Source organism: Eulemur rufifrons, chromosome 6 (assembly GCF_041146395.1).
Source record: "Eulemur rufifrons isolate Redbay chromosome 6, OSU_ERuf_1, whole genome shotgun sequence".
NCBI lineage: Eukaryota > Metazoa > Chordata > Mammalia > Primates > Lemuridae > Eulemur > Eulemur rufifrons.
Genome location: NC_090988.1, coordinates 90,649,369 through 90,664,792, shown reverse-complemented (window position 1 = coordinate 90,664,792; position 15,424 = coordinate 90,649,369). Strand labels below are relative to the sequence as shown.

The following is a 15,424-nucleotide window of genomic DNA, read 5'->3' as shown; positions in this document are numbered from 1 at the left end:
ACAAGAAATGTGGGATTATGCAAAGAAACCAAATATAAGAATTATAGGCATCCCAGAGAGAGAAGAAGAAAATACACAAGGGCTGGAAAATCTATTTCTTGGAATACTAGAGGAAAATATGCTTGCCTGGCAAGAAACCTAGATATCCAGATACAAGAAGCACACAGAACTCCTGGGAGACTCAACGAGAAGAGGCAAACACCACATCACATAATTATTAGACTGGCCAAATTAAACACAAAAGAGGAAATCCTTCACACAGTAAGATGAAAACAACAGATAACTTACAAAGGAAAACCCATTAGACTAACTGCAGACTTCTCAAATGAAACCCTACAAGCCAGAAGGGACTAGGGACCCATCCTCAATCTTCTAAAACAGAATAATGACCAACCCAGAATTCTTTAGCCAGAAAAACTGAGCTTCATCTACAAGGGAGAAATAAAGGCTATCCCAGACAAGCAATCACTGATGGAATTTGCAAAGACCAGACCTGCTCTGCAGAAAGTACTCAGACCTGCATTTTACACTGAACAGCAAAATAGACACCCACCAAATTAAAAACACTGAAGAGTTAAAGTCCATAACCCCGATTCCACAATGGTTCAAGAGGTAAAACAAAACAGTAAGAATTTATCCAACACTATGAACAGAAATCTATCCCAAATATCAATCCTCTCAATAAATGTGAATGGCTTGAATTGTCCTTTGAAGAGACATAGACTGGCTAAGTGGATAAAACATTATAAGCCAAGTATCTGCTGTCTCCAGGAAATGCATCTAACCCACAAAGACACTTTCAGACTCAAGGTCAAGGATTGGAAAACATTCAGGCAAATGGAAACCAAAAGAGAGTAGGGGTAGTGACTCTGATTTCAAACAGCAAAAATTTTAAAATAGCACAAGTAAAGAAAGACAAAGATGGTCACTATATAATTGTGAAAGGAAAAATCCAACAAGAAGACTTAACAATTCTTAATATCTATGCATCCAACACAGGAGCACCCAGATATATAAAGCAAACCCTGTATGAACTAAATAGTATGATAAACAGTAATGCCACAGTAGGAGGGATTTCAACACCCCACTGTCTGAAATGGACAGATAATCCAAACAAAAAATAAGCAAAGAAATAATGGACTTAAAAAGAACTCTAGAACAAATGGGTCTAACAGATATCTACAGAACATTCCACCCAAATAAAGCTGAATATACATTCTTCTCATCAGCTCATGGAACCTTCTCCAAAATCGACCACATCCTAGGCCACAAATCAGACCTCAACAAATTTTAAAAAAATAGACATTGTACCATGTATCTTCTAAGACCATAGTGGTAGAAAACTAGAGATCAATTCCAACAGAAATGCTCACTACTTCCCAAAGTCATGGAAATTAAACAATCTATTGCTGAATGACTACTGGTTCAAGGAAGAGATTCTGATGGAAATCAAAAAATTCTTTGAATTAAATGATAATGGGGACACAAGCTATCAAAACCTGTGGGATACAGCAAAAGCATTCCTGAAAGGAAAACTAATAGCATTAAATCCTCACATCCAAAAGACAGAAAGCTCACAAATCAACAAACTAATAAACCATCTCAAGGAACTGGAAAAGGAAGAGCAAATTAATTCTAAACCTAGAAGAAGAAAGGAAATAACTAAGATTAGAGCACAACTAAATGAAATTGAGAATAAAAGAACTATACCAAAGATTAATAAAACCAAAGCTGGTTTTTCAAAAAGATAAACAAAATTGAAAGCCCTTTTGCTAGATTGACAAGAACTAGAAAGGAAAGGACTTTACTAAACTCAATCAGAAATGAAAAAGAAGATGTCACTACAGACATCATGCAAATACAAAACATTATCTTTGAATACTATAAAAATCTATATGCCAAAAAGCTACAAAATGTGGAGGAAATGGACAAATTCTTGGAAACACACACCCTCCCTAAGCTCAATCAGGAGGAAATAGAACTCCTGAACAAACCAATATCAAGCGCAGAAATTGAAGCAGCAATAAAAAATCTTCAAAAAAAAGAAAAGTCCTGGACCAGATGGGTTCACACCTGAATTTTACCAAATGTACAAAATAGAACTCATACCTATACTGTAGAAATTATTCCAAAACATCGAGAAGGATAGTATCCTTCCCAACTGATTTTAGGAAGCCAATACCACCTTGATACCAAAGCCAGGAAAGGATGTAGCAAAAAAGAGAACCAATATCCCTCATGAAAATATATGCAAAAATTCTCAAAAAAATTTAAGCAAACCGAATCCAACAGCACTTAAAAAAAATAATTCACCACGACCAGGTGGGCTTTATCCCAGGGGTGCAAGTCTGGTTCTACATATGCAAATCTATAAATGTAATTCACCACATAAATAAAAGCAAGAACAAACACATACGATTCTCTCAATAGATCCAGAAAAAGCATTTGATAAAATCCAGCACACATTTATGATAAAAAAAAGCTCAACAAAATAGGCATAGATGGGACATTCCTTAAAATTTAAGGCCATATATGACAAACCCAGGGCCAATATCATATTGAATTGGGAAAAATTGAAAGCATTCCTGCTTAGAACTGGAACCAGACAAGGTTGCCCACTATCTCCACTTCTATTCAACATAGTGCTGGAAGTCCTGGCCAGAGCAATCAGACAAGAGAAGGAAATTAAGGTTGTCCGAATGGGGGCAGAAGAGGTCAAACTCTCACTCTTTGCTGATGATATGCTATTATACCTAAAAAAAAAAAAAATCCCAAGGATTCATTCAGGAGACTCCTGGAATTGATAAATGAATCAAGTAAAGTCTCAGGATACAAAATTAATGCACACAAATCAATGGCATTCATATATGCCAATAATAGTCAAGCCGAAAATCAAATCAAAGATGCAACACCTTTTACAATAGCATCAAAGAAAATTAAATATTTAGGAATATATTTGACGTAGAAGGTGACAGATATTTATAGGGAGAACTACGAAACACTGAGAAAAGGAATTGTAGACAATGTGCACAGATGCAAATCCCTACCATGCTCATGGATTGGTAGAATCAATATTGTTAAAACGTCCACTCTACCTAAAGTGATCTACAGAATTAATGCAATCCCTATCAAAATTCCACCATCATTCTTTACAGATTTAGAAAAAATAATTCTATGCTTCGTCTGGAACCGGAGAAGACCTTGTATAGCCAAAGCAATATAAGCCAAAAGAAAAAATTGGACGGCATCAGTCTGCCAGACTTCAATCTTTACTATAAGGCTATAGTAATCAAAACAGCATGGTACTGGCACAAGAACAGAGATACAGACCTTTGGAATAGGACAGAGATCCCGGATATAAAGCCATCCTCATATTGTCATCTAATCTTTGATAGAGCAGACAAAAGTGTACATTGGGGAAAAGAATCTCTATTCAATGACTGGTGCTGGGAAAACTAGATATCCACATTCAGAAGATTGAAACTGGATCTCCACCTCTCACTTCTAACCAAAATCAACTCACATTGGATAACAAACTTAAACCTAAGGCTTGAAACCTTAAGAATTCTAGAAGAAAATGTGGGCAAGACTCTTTTGGACATTGGCCTAGGTAAAGAATTTATGAAGAAGACCCCCAAAGCAATCACAGCAGCAACAAAAATAAACAAACGGGACCTTATCAAATTACAAAGCTTTTGCTCAGCCAAGAAAACTGTCTTTACAGAAAATAGACAACCTACAGAATGGGAGAAAATATTTGCTTTTTACACATCTGATAAAGGGCTGATAATAAGAATCTATACAGAACTTAAGAAAATCAACAAGAAAAAAATCAAACAGCCCAATCAATAAATGGGCAAAGGACATGAAGAGAAACTTTTCAAAAGAAGACAGAATAATGGCCAGAAAACATATATAAAAAGTGCTCAACGTCTCTAATCATTAGGGAAATGCAAATCAAAACTACAATGACATATCACCTAACTCCAGTGAGAATGGCCTCTATCAAAAAGCCCCAAAATAACAAATTCTGGTGTGGTTGTGGAGAGATTGGAATTCTCTTACACCGCTGTTGGGACTGCAAATTAGTACAACCCCTGTGGAAAGTAATTTGGAGATACCTTGAAGAGCTAAAAATAGAAAATACCATTTGACCCAGCTATCCCACTACTAGGCATCTATTCAAAGGAAAAAGACATTCTATAATAAAGACATGTGCACTAGGATGTTTATAGCAGAACAATTTACAATTGCAAAGATGTGGAAATAATCCAAGTGCCCATTAATACATGAGTGGATTAATAAAATGTGGTATATGTATACCACAGAATACTACTCGACTACAAAAAACAATGGTGATCTAGCCCTCTTATATTATCCTGGGTAGAGATTGAGCCCATCCTTAAGTGAGATATCACAAGGTTGGAAAAACATGCACCACATGTACTTGTCATCAAACTCGTACTACTCGATCAACAAACACTAAGGTGCTCACATGGTAGTAATACTCACTGGGTGCCGGTCAGGTACGGGGGATGGGGGTGTGGGATAGAGCGGGTGGGGTGGGTAAACCCACAGCTAATGGAGATGGGGCACACTGTATGTGGGAAGGACACGCTTGTGGCCCTGCCTTGAGCACAGCAAATGCATTTTATGTAACCAAAATTATTGTACCCCCATAATATCCTGATTAAAAATAAATAAATCAATAAAACACAAATTAAAATATTAAAAATTGAAATTAATTAATTAAATGGTTGCCATTGATTTTGTGCCCTCACTGCTCTAGATCTCAAGCAATGGTGGGTTTCCAGAAAAGGTTTAATAGTGATAAGAAAACAAAACCTCTTTCTGTGACATGAGTCAGCACAGAAACTCCATCATGGGTCCACACACTGGAGTTAGGCACCTTCATAGTCACGTAGCATTCAGCTTTCTTAAGAACCCCACTTCAAATGGAGAAAGAGGACTCCCACAGGCTTATCTTCCAAATGTAAGGAATACAATTCCCCATTCAAAAATGGTGTTTCCCAAGCATGTCTCTCCAGAATACCTTCTTCTAAAACAAAGTTTTTCCATCAAAGTAGATAATGAATTCCTGAGAGAGAGCAGCAACTACAGAACAAGATCCCTGAAACTTTATGGAAACCTCTTTAAATAACCATGCAATGAAGATGAAAATGATTTCATTGCCATCCACATCTCCACAGCAACATTATTCTGGGCGGAGTGACCCATTTATATCTGTTTCCTCCACATTTTCTGTCTCTTGCACTGCAGGGACAGACCCATATATAGACAATCAATTGTTCATAGGGTTTCAAGTAAATCTACTTTAATTCAAATCCCAGGTTTTCTGTGAAAAGTTTTGAGCCTTAGGCCAGGTAAAAAAATTTATACCTGTAAGAACACCTTCTTTTTTCAAACAGCTTTACTGAAGCATAAGTGCCCATTAAATGTATACAATTTCTTAACAACTATTGATTTGATACTGAATTGTCTGAATAGGCTCCTCACAAGTATGAGATATCTTTCACATTGATGCTTACTCCAAGAGGAGATCAATTTGAGAAGGGATTGTTTCTGGACACCCCCTAACATCCGTAAGACCGTCTAAATGCTCAGACTACTGAGGTAAGCTTTTTAATAGTACTGCTGCTAATTAAATATTGTTACTTTCCATAAATTGTAATCAGTATTTTTAACACTTCAAATATAGCAATAAAGTCTTTCATCTTCATCCTAATTCTTCAAAGAGAGTTGGTAAATCTTATTAATCTGACAGTTGAAAAATTTGAGGCTCATAGAGATCAAGCAATTTGTAGAACCCAGCTCTCTGATACCACACCATGCTTTTGACTGAGACACTTCCTTAATAATCAAGACTAGTCAGGAGGATTTTTTATTTTTTTCAGAATATTAGAGGGATACAAATGTTAGGTTACATGGATTGCTTTTGTACTGCTTCAGACGAAGTTGTAAGTGTGCCCATGACCCACATAGTGTACATTGTACCCATTAGGTATGATTTCACCCCTCCCCTCTTCCCCTGTTTCACCTGCTTGATTTCCATTAAGTTTTACTTCCATCTGTGCATATGAGTGCTGTTTGGTTAGTTCCAATTTACTAGTGAGTACATGTGGTGTTTGCTTTTCCATTCTTCTGATACACTTCACATATACCAAAGACATAAATATAAATAATAAATGGCATAAATCATCAGCTGTTTAGTCCAAGTGCAAAACATGGAGAACTCTTCATGGGATGAACTTGTATGAATTATATAAGTCTCTGTTGCTTCTTTGAGAATAATATTGGAGATGCTTCTTCCTGAGCTTGTTGTATGATTAAATGTTTCTCTGGTATTTGCTCTATCAATTCTTACTATCTCATAAGTATATACACACTCATAAAAATAAATGAAAGTCCTATATGTATCCAAAGGACTGTGCTAGATTTTTTCATATATGTTACCTCAATCAATTCTCATAACAATCTCTGAGGCAGTATTGTTATTCTCACTTTATAGATGAGGAAACAAGGATGTAAGGTGCCAAGAAATGTACCCCAGGTAAAAGAAGTTACAAGTAGAAAAACCATAATTCTAATGCAATGTACTTCTGATTCTCAATCTAATATACTTAACCACTGTGGTAGTCATTTCAACATTTTGCAAAAGAGTCTGGGGTCCCATGATTTGAAAAGGGTTTGAGAAAAGAACTGAGGCTGAGGGAGAGGCTAAAAGTCCCTTCAATTAATGCAATATCACATTTTTCTTAATATTTTGGAATTCAAAGATGTCATTGTGTGTGTGCACGTGTGTGTATGTCTACTGATGAAATTACTCCATACAAATTTGCCTCCTAAGTAGTATTAGAGTAGTTACAATAACAAAGGTCATATCAAAAGTAGATTATTAGTTTAATGTTGTTTATTATAACATAGAAATATAGGACATGGGTTCAGGATTTGGAGAAAAAAAATTAACTAGTAGAATCTGATCTATTCTTGACTCTGCCCTTTGTTAGCTATTTGATCTTGGACAGAATCTTGAACTTCCCTGTTTCTATTTCCTAATATGTAAGATAAGTACATAAATGATTGGATTAACTATTTGGGGGGCTTATGTTAAGGATTAAATCAGCAATTGTCTGCAAAAAATATTTAGAACTGCTCAGTATGTTTTAGGTAATATCATCATTATTACAACTGTGAATGTTTTAATGTTAATATGAGTACTTTTATAACTATTACTGTGTTAATATAACCATTAACATTAGCCTCTGACATTGTTGCCTCATCTGCAAAATGGATGAAATAATACCAACCACACACACAGATTGTTACCAGTGTTAATTGGAGTCATATGTGCAAAGCACTTACTAGAATACCTTCCACAAGGAAATTAATCATTAAAAGGTATATATTATTAACTATTATAAAATTAATTAGATTTAGACAATAACATTGTGAATTCTTTTACAGTAGCTCTCATATTCTTTTCTGCATACCCATCACAATGCCCAGCTACTTATGTCAACTACTCTAAATATTCTGCTCACTGGGGTTTCTTTCTCTGGTTTCCACCTCCTTGTGGAATCTCAGTCCATTTCATTCAAGACGCACAAAGACCTTCATTAGAGGAATATCCCAAGATTTCTGCTTCCTGAAATTCCTCTTCATCCTCAGGCATATTCTCAGTAACCTACCAATGTTCCTCATTTTCTAAAGAATAAAGAACAAATTCCTTAGCTTTACAACCATGGCCTGTACATTCAGCTTCAACCTCCCTTTTCAGGTTTAGCTGCCACTCTGTGTTCAATCTACTACTTCAAATTAGGCTCTTAGTCACTTCAGATGATGAAGTGTACACAGATGATCTCTTGACTTGTGTGTTTAAAAAAGTTCCTCATGTCTATACTCTTAACAGAGTCTTCACCAAGGAAGTAATTTGAGTAATCTTCACGAACAGAGAATCTTTATTTGCATCTCAAGAAAAATCTTATAAGCATTCACAGATCTATAGAATTCAAACAGTTATTATTTATTAGAATGGACAAGTGTAATGAATTCAAGGTTGCATCAATAAAATATTTTTTCAGGTAATGTAACTAACCATCTCATGAAATACATGGAAAATAGAAACAACGTCACAGAGTTTGTTTTACTGGGCCTTACAGATAATCCAAAGATGCAGAATATCATATTTGCTGCATTTTTTCTCATCTACATCATCACTGTGGTAGGAAATTTGCTTATTGTGGTCATAATCATGGCCAGCCCATCACTGAGGTCCCCCATGTACTTTTTTTTGGCTTATCTCTCCTTTATTGATGCCTGCTATTCCTCTGTCAATGCCCCTAAGCTGATCACAGATTCACTCCATGAAAAGAAGACCATCCTGTTAAATGACTGTATGACTCAAGTCTTTGGAGAACATTTCTTTGGAGGAGCAGAGGGCATCCTACTTACTGTGATGGCCTATGACCGCTATGTGGCCATCTGCAAGCCCTTGCACTACACCACCATCATGAACCAGCGTGTATGTGGCCTTCTGATAGGAGTGGTGTGGGTGGGAGGCTTTCTTCATGCAACCATACAGATCCTCTTCATCTTCCAATTACCCTTCTGTGGCCCTAACATCATAGATCACTTTATGTGTGATCTGAACCCTTTGCTCAATCTTGCCTGCACTGATACCCACACTCTTGGGCTCTTCGTTGCCGCCAACAGTGGGTTCATCTGCCTGTTGAACTTCCTCCTCCTGCTGGTCTCCTATGTGGTAATTCTGTGCTCCCTAAGGACCCACAGCTCAGAAGGGAGGCACAAAGCCCTCTCCACCTGTGTCTCCCACATCACAGTGGTTGTCTTATTCTTTGTGCCCTGCATATTCGTGTACATGAGACCTGCAGCTGCTTTACCCATTGATAAAGCAGTTGCTATATTCTACACTATGATAACTCCCTTGTTGAACCCTTTAATCTACACCTTCAGGAATGCCCAGATGAAAAATGCCATTAGGAAATTGTGTATCAAGAAAGCTATTTCAGGTAACAAATAAATGTGCCTGGAGCCCAACTTTGATTTAACTGAGGCAGGTGTCAAAAGAATATTTTGGACAATCTCAGGGTGGCATCCTTATTGGATAGAGATAAAATTCGCCATACCATTCATAGATTCTGCACTGATGGAAGTAGAAATGCTTCCAGAAAACAGGAGCAAATCTAATCCTGCACAACCCTGCATATTTAGGAAATTCTACCAAATTGGGGCTTAGTTTTACTAGCTTCATCCACTACATGGATTCATAGGCTTTCTTTCTCATTAAAAAGAAGAAATATGTGCCCTTAAGTATTGGTCAGTTAAGTCAGTTATTACCAATTTGATGGTGAGTACATATGGTGCATGTTTTTCCATTTTTCTGATACTTCACTTAGCAGAATGGGCTCCATACAGTAGTAACATTCATCAGGTGTCGGGCAGGTGGGAGAGAGGAGGAGGGGTTGGGTATATTCACAGCTAATGAGTGTGGTGCACACATTCTGGGGGATGGACATGCCTGAAGCTCTGGCCCAGGTGGGGCAAAGGCAATATATGTAACCTAAACATGTCTACCCCCATCATATGCTAAAATTAAAAAATAATAATAATAAAAAATAAATACATTAATAAATGAATAAAAAGAAGTAATACAATATACTGGTATTGAGCAGTAATATCAACAACACTCCAAAGAGGGAAGCATATTGTTACCCCCATTTCGTAAGTGAGGAAAATGACAGAAAGGGGAAGTTATCGAAACAGAAACATTGACAAGCCAAAAACCAAAATATGATTGATTTTCCAGACCATACTCTTGACTTCTGCAGTACTCTGCCACAGAATGGTGACTAAAAGGTCACATAATTATACTGCTTAACATCTTGGAACCAGGGACTGTGCTGGGCACATTGCATACATTAGTTGGTTATATAAACAAAATGTAATAATTTTTATTAATAACAGCTCATTTTATATATCATAATTGATGATCATTTGATGTTTGAAACATTATGGTAACTAACTCCTTTAGGGCCATAAATAGCAATGGGCCATTTAACTTCTCCTGGGTAGGTAATGAAGTTTATGCCATGTTTCCAATTGTTCTTGTAAGCTTTAGAACCACCTTGTATTGCTCATGTCACCCATGTTACACTAAAATCCATCAGAAGGACTGATGACTCAAATAAAAGAACATTTAAATGTCAGACAGAAATTTCTATTCATTAAATATACAATCATAGGCCATAAAATATCACCTGCTAGATAACAATAGTTACCACAAGGCAGCACAATGTCCAGTACATGAAAAATATTGAATGAATGAATAAAAACACTAAGGAAGATGAATGAATTCAACAAAACGTAGAGAGAAAAATGGTATTGGAGACAAGGGAATTCTTTCCTACCCACACCTGATTCAGAATCTGAGGAGAGTGTCAGCTGGACCTCTTGAGGAAATAACAGTTTGTTTTTATGCCTCTGTACACCGAAGAATAAGTAAGAATTTGAAATAAACTCTCAGCATATTACCAAATAGTTAACCTTGAAATTCTCTCTGCTCTCACTAAATTTCATTATCTTATGATTGTGAACTATGTATATTTCTCTGTTAATCAGTTTGCTTTTTCATAACAGTGCATTATGTATTTAAAAACATGTAACTCCATATGTTTGTTGGCCATTATTGTCTTCTTCTGAAAAGTTTCTGTTCATGTCCTTTGTCCACTTTTTGATAGGGTTGTTTGATTTTTTTCTTGCTGATTTTCCTGCATTCTGAATAGATTCTAGTTATCAGCCCTTTATCAGATGTGTAGCATGTGAATATTTTCTCCCATTCTGTAGGTTGTCTGTTTGCTCTCGTGATAGTTGCTTTCTTTGGCTGTGCAGAAGCTTTTTAATTTGATCAAGTCCCATTTACTTTTTTTTTTTTTTTTTGCTGTGATTACCTTTGGGGTTTTAGTCATAAATTCTTTGCCCAGGCCAATGTCTACAAGAGTATTTCCAATGGTTTCTTCTAGAATTCTTATAGTTTCACGCCTTAGGTTTAAGTCTATTATACACCGTGAGTTGATTTTTGTGAGAGGTGAAAGGTGTGGATCCTCTTTCAGTCTTCTACATGTGGCTATCCAGTTTTCCCAGCACCATTTATTGAATAAAGATTCTTTTCCCCAGTGTACGTTTTTGTCTGCTTTGTCAAAATTAGATGACTATATGAGGATGGTTTTATATCTGGGGCACTCGAATGTTTATAGCAGCACAATTCACAATTGCGAAGATGTGGAAACACCCAAGTACCCAACAATACATATGTATATTAATAAAATGTGCTATATGAATACCATGGAGTCCTATTCAGCTACAAGAAACAATGGTGATATAGAACCTCTTGTATTTTCCTGGGCAGAATGGAACCCATTCTACCAAGTGAAGTACCCAAGAATGGAAAAATAAGCCCCACATGTACTCACCATCAAATTGGTTTCACTGATCATCACCAAAGACCAAATTTAGGAATACCATTAATCAGATGTCGGGCAGATGTGGGGGGGATGGGTGTATACATACATAATGAGGGCAATGTGCACTGTCTAGGGGATGGACACTTTTGAAGCTCTGACTCGGGGGGTGGGGGGAGGGCAAGGGCAAAATACGTAACCTAAACTTATGTACCCTATAATATGCTGAAATAATAAAAAAATAAGTAAATAAAAATGAAAAAACAAACCCACAAGGAACTCACAGTCTTAAAGCCATTCCATTAGCAAAAATATCAAACATCTCACAATATCAAGTATTGGTAAGGACACAGAGCAATGGAACTGTTGTGTCCTACTGGTACAAAAGTCACTTATAACATAGCATTAGGGAAAACTGCAGCCATCTGTAAAAGTGAACATATAAAATTTCATTTAACACAAAAGACTTGCCATCAGGATATCCATAGCGGTACTATGTGCAATATAAAAAAACTGCTAACAATGCAAATGGTTCCTGATTGAATGGTTACATATCCCGTGGTATATTCACACATGGAAAAACACACAGCAGGGGACAGGATGAGACTAAGGCAACAGGCAGCAATGTGATCATATTTTAGAAAGTTAACATTGTGGATAACAGTAAAATTCAGAAAATTGTGTACATATAAGATAATTTTAATAAAGGTAAAGAATAATAAACTATCAATAATATATTTTAAGGAAAAGTTTAGCATTGGGATTACATCTGGGGAGAGACAGACTAACAGCATCAGGTAGGTACAAATAGGTAGTTCAATGACATTGATAATATTCCAGCTAAGAAGTTACAAAATTTATAAATAAATTGTATACATGATTGCATAGGTATAAAAATTTTAAAATAATGAGTTCTAAAATAATGTTTTCATTTAGAAAAGTACAATTGTTGTACATTATTAGATCTCTACACTCATTCGTCCTCATATCTGCTTCTGCTCCTTTCTATCCTCTAATACAGAAAAAAAAATTTTTATGCCACAACAAATCATTTTTAAGTCTATAAGTAAAGTATTCAGATCTAACATAACATTTAGGAAGCACATTGCTTATGCAAACCAAGACATTTCTTTACCAATATCTTCAGCATCGTGAAGACAAAATAAGAAGCTTTGCCTGTTCTTTGAAGAATGGCAATAATGCACACGATAACTAGTGAGGAAAATCACAAAATAAACCAAAGCAAAGTATCCACCACATAATCAAGAACTATAGTCTGTTTTTGTCACCCATCTACATTTCAACCAACAAAATTGTCCACTGAGAGTGTCCTTAACTAAACATAATATCATCTGTCAACCAAATACCCTGAACTGGAAATGCATAGTCAATGACCTAAGAAACCAAAGTAATCTGTAAAAAAAAAAGTACAATACAGCTAGAGAGGTATTTTGCTGATAAATTAATGATCATTAAAACACAAAATCTAATTGTTTGGACTTGGGAATTTGTTCTAAGTATTAGTCAAATTGCTTTCTCATGAATGTGAGTGATAGTAAATTTTCAAGAACAGCCTTTTTTTCTCCTTTGAAAAGAATAAACCACTTTCTTATAAGTCCCATTTCAATATAAACTAAAAAAAATAAAATTACAAGATGAGCTTAGTTTTATTATTACTTGTAATAGGATACCAGTGTTTTATTCACCCTGTAGAACTTCTCAATTAGAATTATTCTAATCTCAAAACATAATTTCTTCCACTTTATTGGTGACTTTGATTAAAGAGAAGCATTTCTAGAGAATCCGTTGAATGGACTACATAATCCATCATTAGAATTTACTGTAGGTTTGTTGCCTTAGAACAGGAAATAAACACGTTCATGTGGAAGACATTCTTATTCTATCTATAGTTAACTTTTTACACAAGAGTTTTTCCATAGCATTTTTCATCTCTGAATTTCTCAAGGTATATATTAAAGGATTCAACATGGGAGTGACAACTGTGTAAACCACAGTCACAGACTTATCAATGGGAAAGTTGGAGACAGGTCTAACATACATGAAAATACAGGGAACAAAAAAGAGGACAATCACCGTGATGTGGGAACTGCAGGTAGACAGGGCTTTACGCCTCCCTTCCTGACTGTAACTTTTAAGGGAGCTTAGAATGACTCCATAGGAGATGAGTAGAAGGACAAAGACGACTGTGCAGATGGCTCCACCATTGGCAACCACAGTCAGACCTATAACGTAGGTGTCAGTGCACGCAAGTTCCAATAACGGGTACATGTCACAGAAGAAGTGGTCAATGACATTGGGGCCACAGAAGGGGAGACTGTACACAACGACAATTTGGACCACAGAGTGCAGAAAACCTCCAACCCAGGCCACCACCAACAGAAGAACACAAACTCGTTGATTCATGATGGTCAAATAGTGCAGAGGCTTACAGATGGCCACATAACGATCATAGGCCATTGCCACCAGAAGGAAGACCTCAGCTCCACCAAACAAGTGTTCTATAAAGAGCTGGCCCATGCATCCTAGGAAGGAAATCCTCTTTTTATCACAGAGTAGGTCTACAAGCAATTTAGGTGAAATGGTAGTAGAATAAGCACCATCTATGAGTGACAGGAAAGCCAGGAAGAAGTACATTGGGGAGCCCAAGGAGGGGCTGCTGATAATAGTCACCATGATGAGCAGGTTGCCCACCATCGTCACAATGTATATGAGTAAAAGCATTACAAATAATGCTTTTTGTCCATGAGGATCCTGAGTGAGACCCAGAAGGACAAATTCTGTCACATTGTTACTCTCTCCCATTTACTCTTCTGGAAGGCTTGTATCAGAGCTGAGAGCTCAGGAGAACAGCTCCTGTAATGAAATTGTGACAGGGCTACGAACACACCCACGATGTTATGAAACACATCTTCATCATCATACCTTCAACAGTGGTTTACACATAATATACGTTCAGTAAGTATTTATTCAGTTCCTCTTCTGAAGGAGAATACACCAGGTTAATAATTTCATTTTGATGTTTTTGTTTTGGTCCTACAGATGAAAGGTTCTATCTCTAAGTTTTATTGGATATTCTATAAAGAAGAATAAGGGCCCAATAGTCATTCACACATTTAATAACTCGTTATGTAAAATGTGTTACTACTTGGCACAGATATCAGCTACAAACAGAGAAAGTGTTCCAGCTCTCAGGAAACATACTCTCTGGTGGTAGCAATAAACTCTAAATAAATAAATTGGCAGAGAGTCAGTCCCTTGAATTTATAGCAGTCATGGCATCTTTACAATATGATCTGTGTAGCACCAAACATATTAATAGAAAACTCTTCCAAAATATCTCACACAATACTATGTCATGCCACTGTGTGAAGGAAGAGAAAATAGACACTGAAAAGAGAGGTAAAGAACAGTAGGACAGGGGTTTATTTATAATTCTGTTTAGGTACCAAGAGTGCTCAAAAATAGAACTTCAGTGTCCAGATTCCAAAAGGAAGCATATTTGAGGGAAAATTCCAAGCTCAACGTAAGAAGACATGGGATTGAGTAATTTTCTAAATGTAATTACAAGTCTGGCTCAGTTTACTCACTGGGAAATAATGGGATTGAACTAGACAATCTCAGAATCTTTTTCAGTCAAACTATCTATGATACTATTGGGGCATCCCTATTTTATTGCATTCAGCTAACTTTTTTTTCATTTATCAGATTTTTGTATTTAAATACTAATATCCCAGATTATCATCATTACTTGCACAATGTAAACCAGTCACAAATGGGATTTGATCATTACAGTGAGCAAGTAATGACTGTATGTTTCTCATTCAGGGTGTACATATTTAAGATCCCAGGCATCCCTGGAGACAGAGCCCCACGCAGCAGAGAGTAATGTGGACTCTGGAGCCACA

At 36.4% G+C, this 15,424-nt stretch overlaps 2 protein-coding genes across 2 annotated transcripts; one reads left to right on the top strand and one right to left on the bottom strand.

Moving 5' to 3' along the window:
* Positions 1 to 8,131: 8,131 nt before the first annotated feature.
* Positions 8,132 to 9,061, top strand: LOC138384397 (olfactory receptor 4C46-like). Its single transcript, XM_069469904.1, has one exon. It carries the CDS (start codon positions 8,132 to 8,134, stop codon positions 9,059 to 9,061), a length of 930 nt encoding a protein of 309 aa, XP_069326005.1.
* A 4,315-nt stretch (positions 9,062 to 13,376) lies between these two features.
* Positions 13,377 to 14,321, bottom strand: LOC138384396 (olfactory receptor 4A5-like). The gene has a single exon (XM_069469903.1). It carries the CDS (start codon positions 14,319 to 14,321, stop codon positions 13,377 to 13,379), a length of 945 nt encoding a protein of 314 aa, XP_069326004.1.
* Between the last annotated feature and the right edge of the window lie 1,103 nt (positions 14,322 to 15,424).

Coding starts and splice junctions, on each gene's coding strand:
- LOC138384397 (XM_069469904.1), top strand. CDS start 8,132: ATGGAAAATAGAAACAACGTCACAGAGTTTGTTTTACTGGGCCTTACA.
- LOC138384396 (XM_069469903.1), bottom strand. CDS start 14,321: ATGGGAGAGAGTAACAATGTGACAGAATTTGTCCTTCTGGGTCTCACT.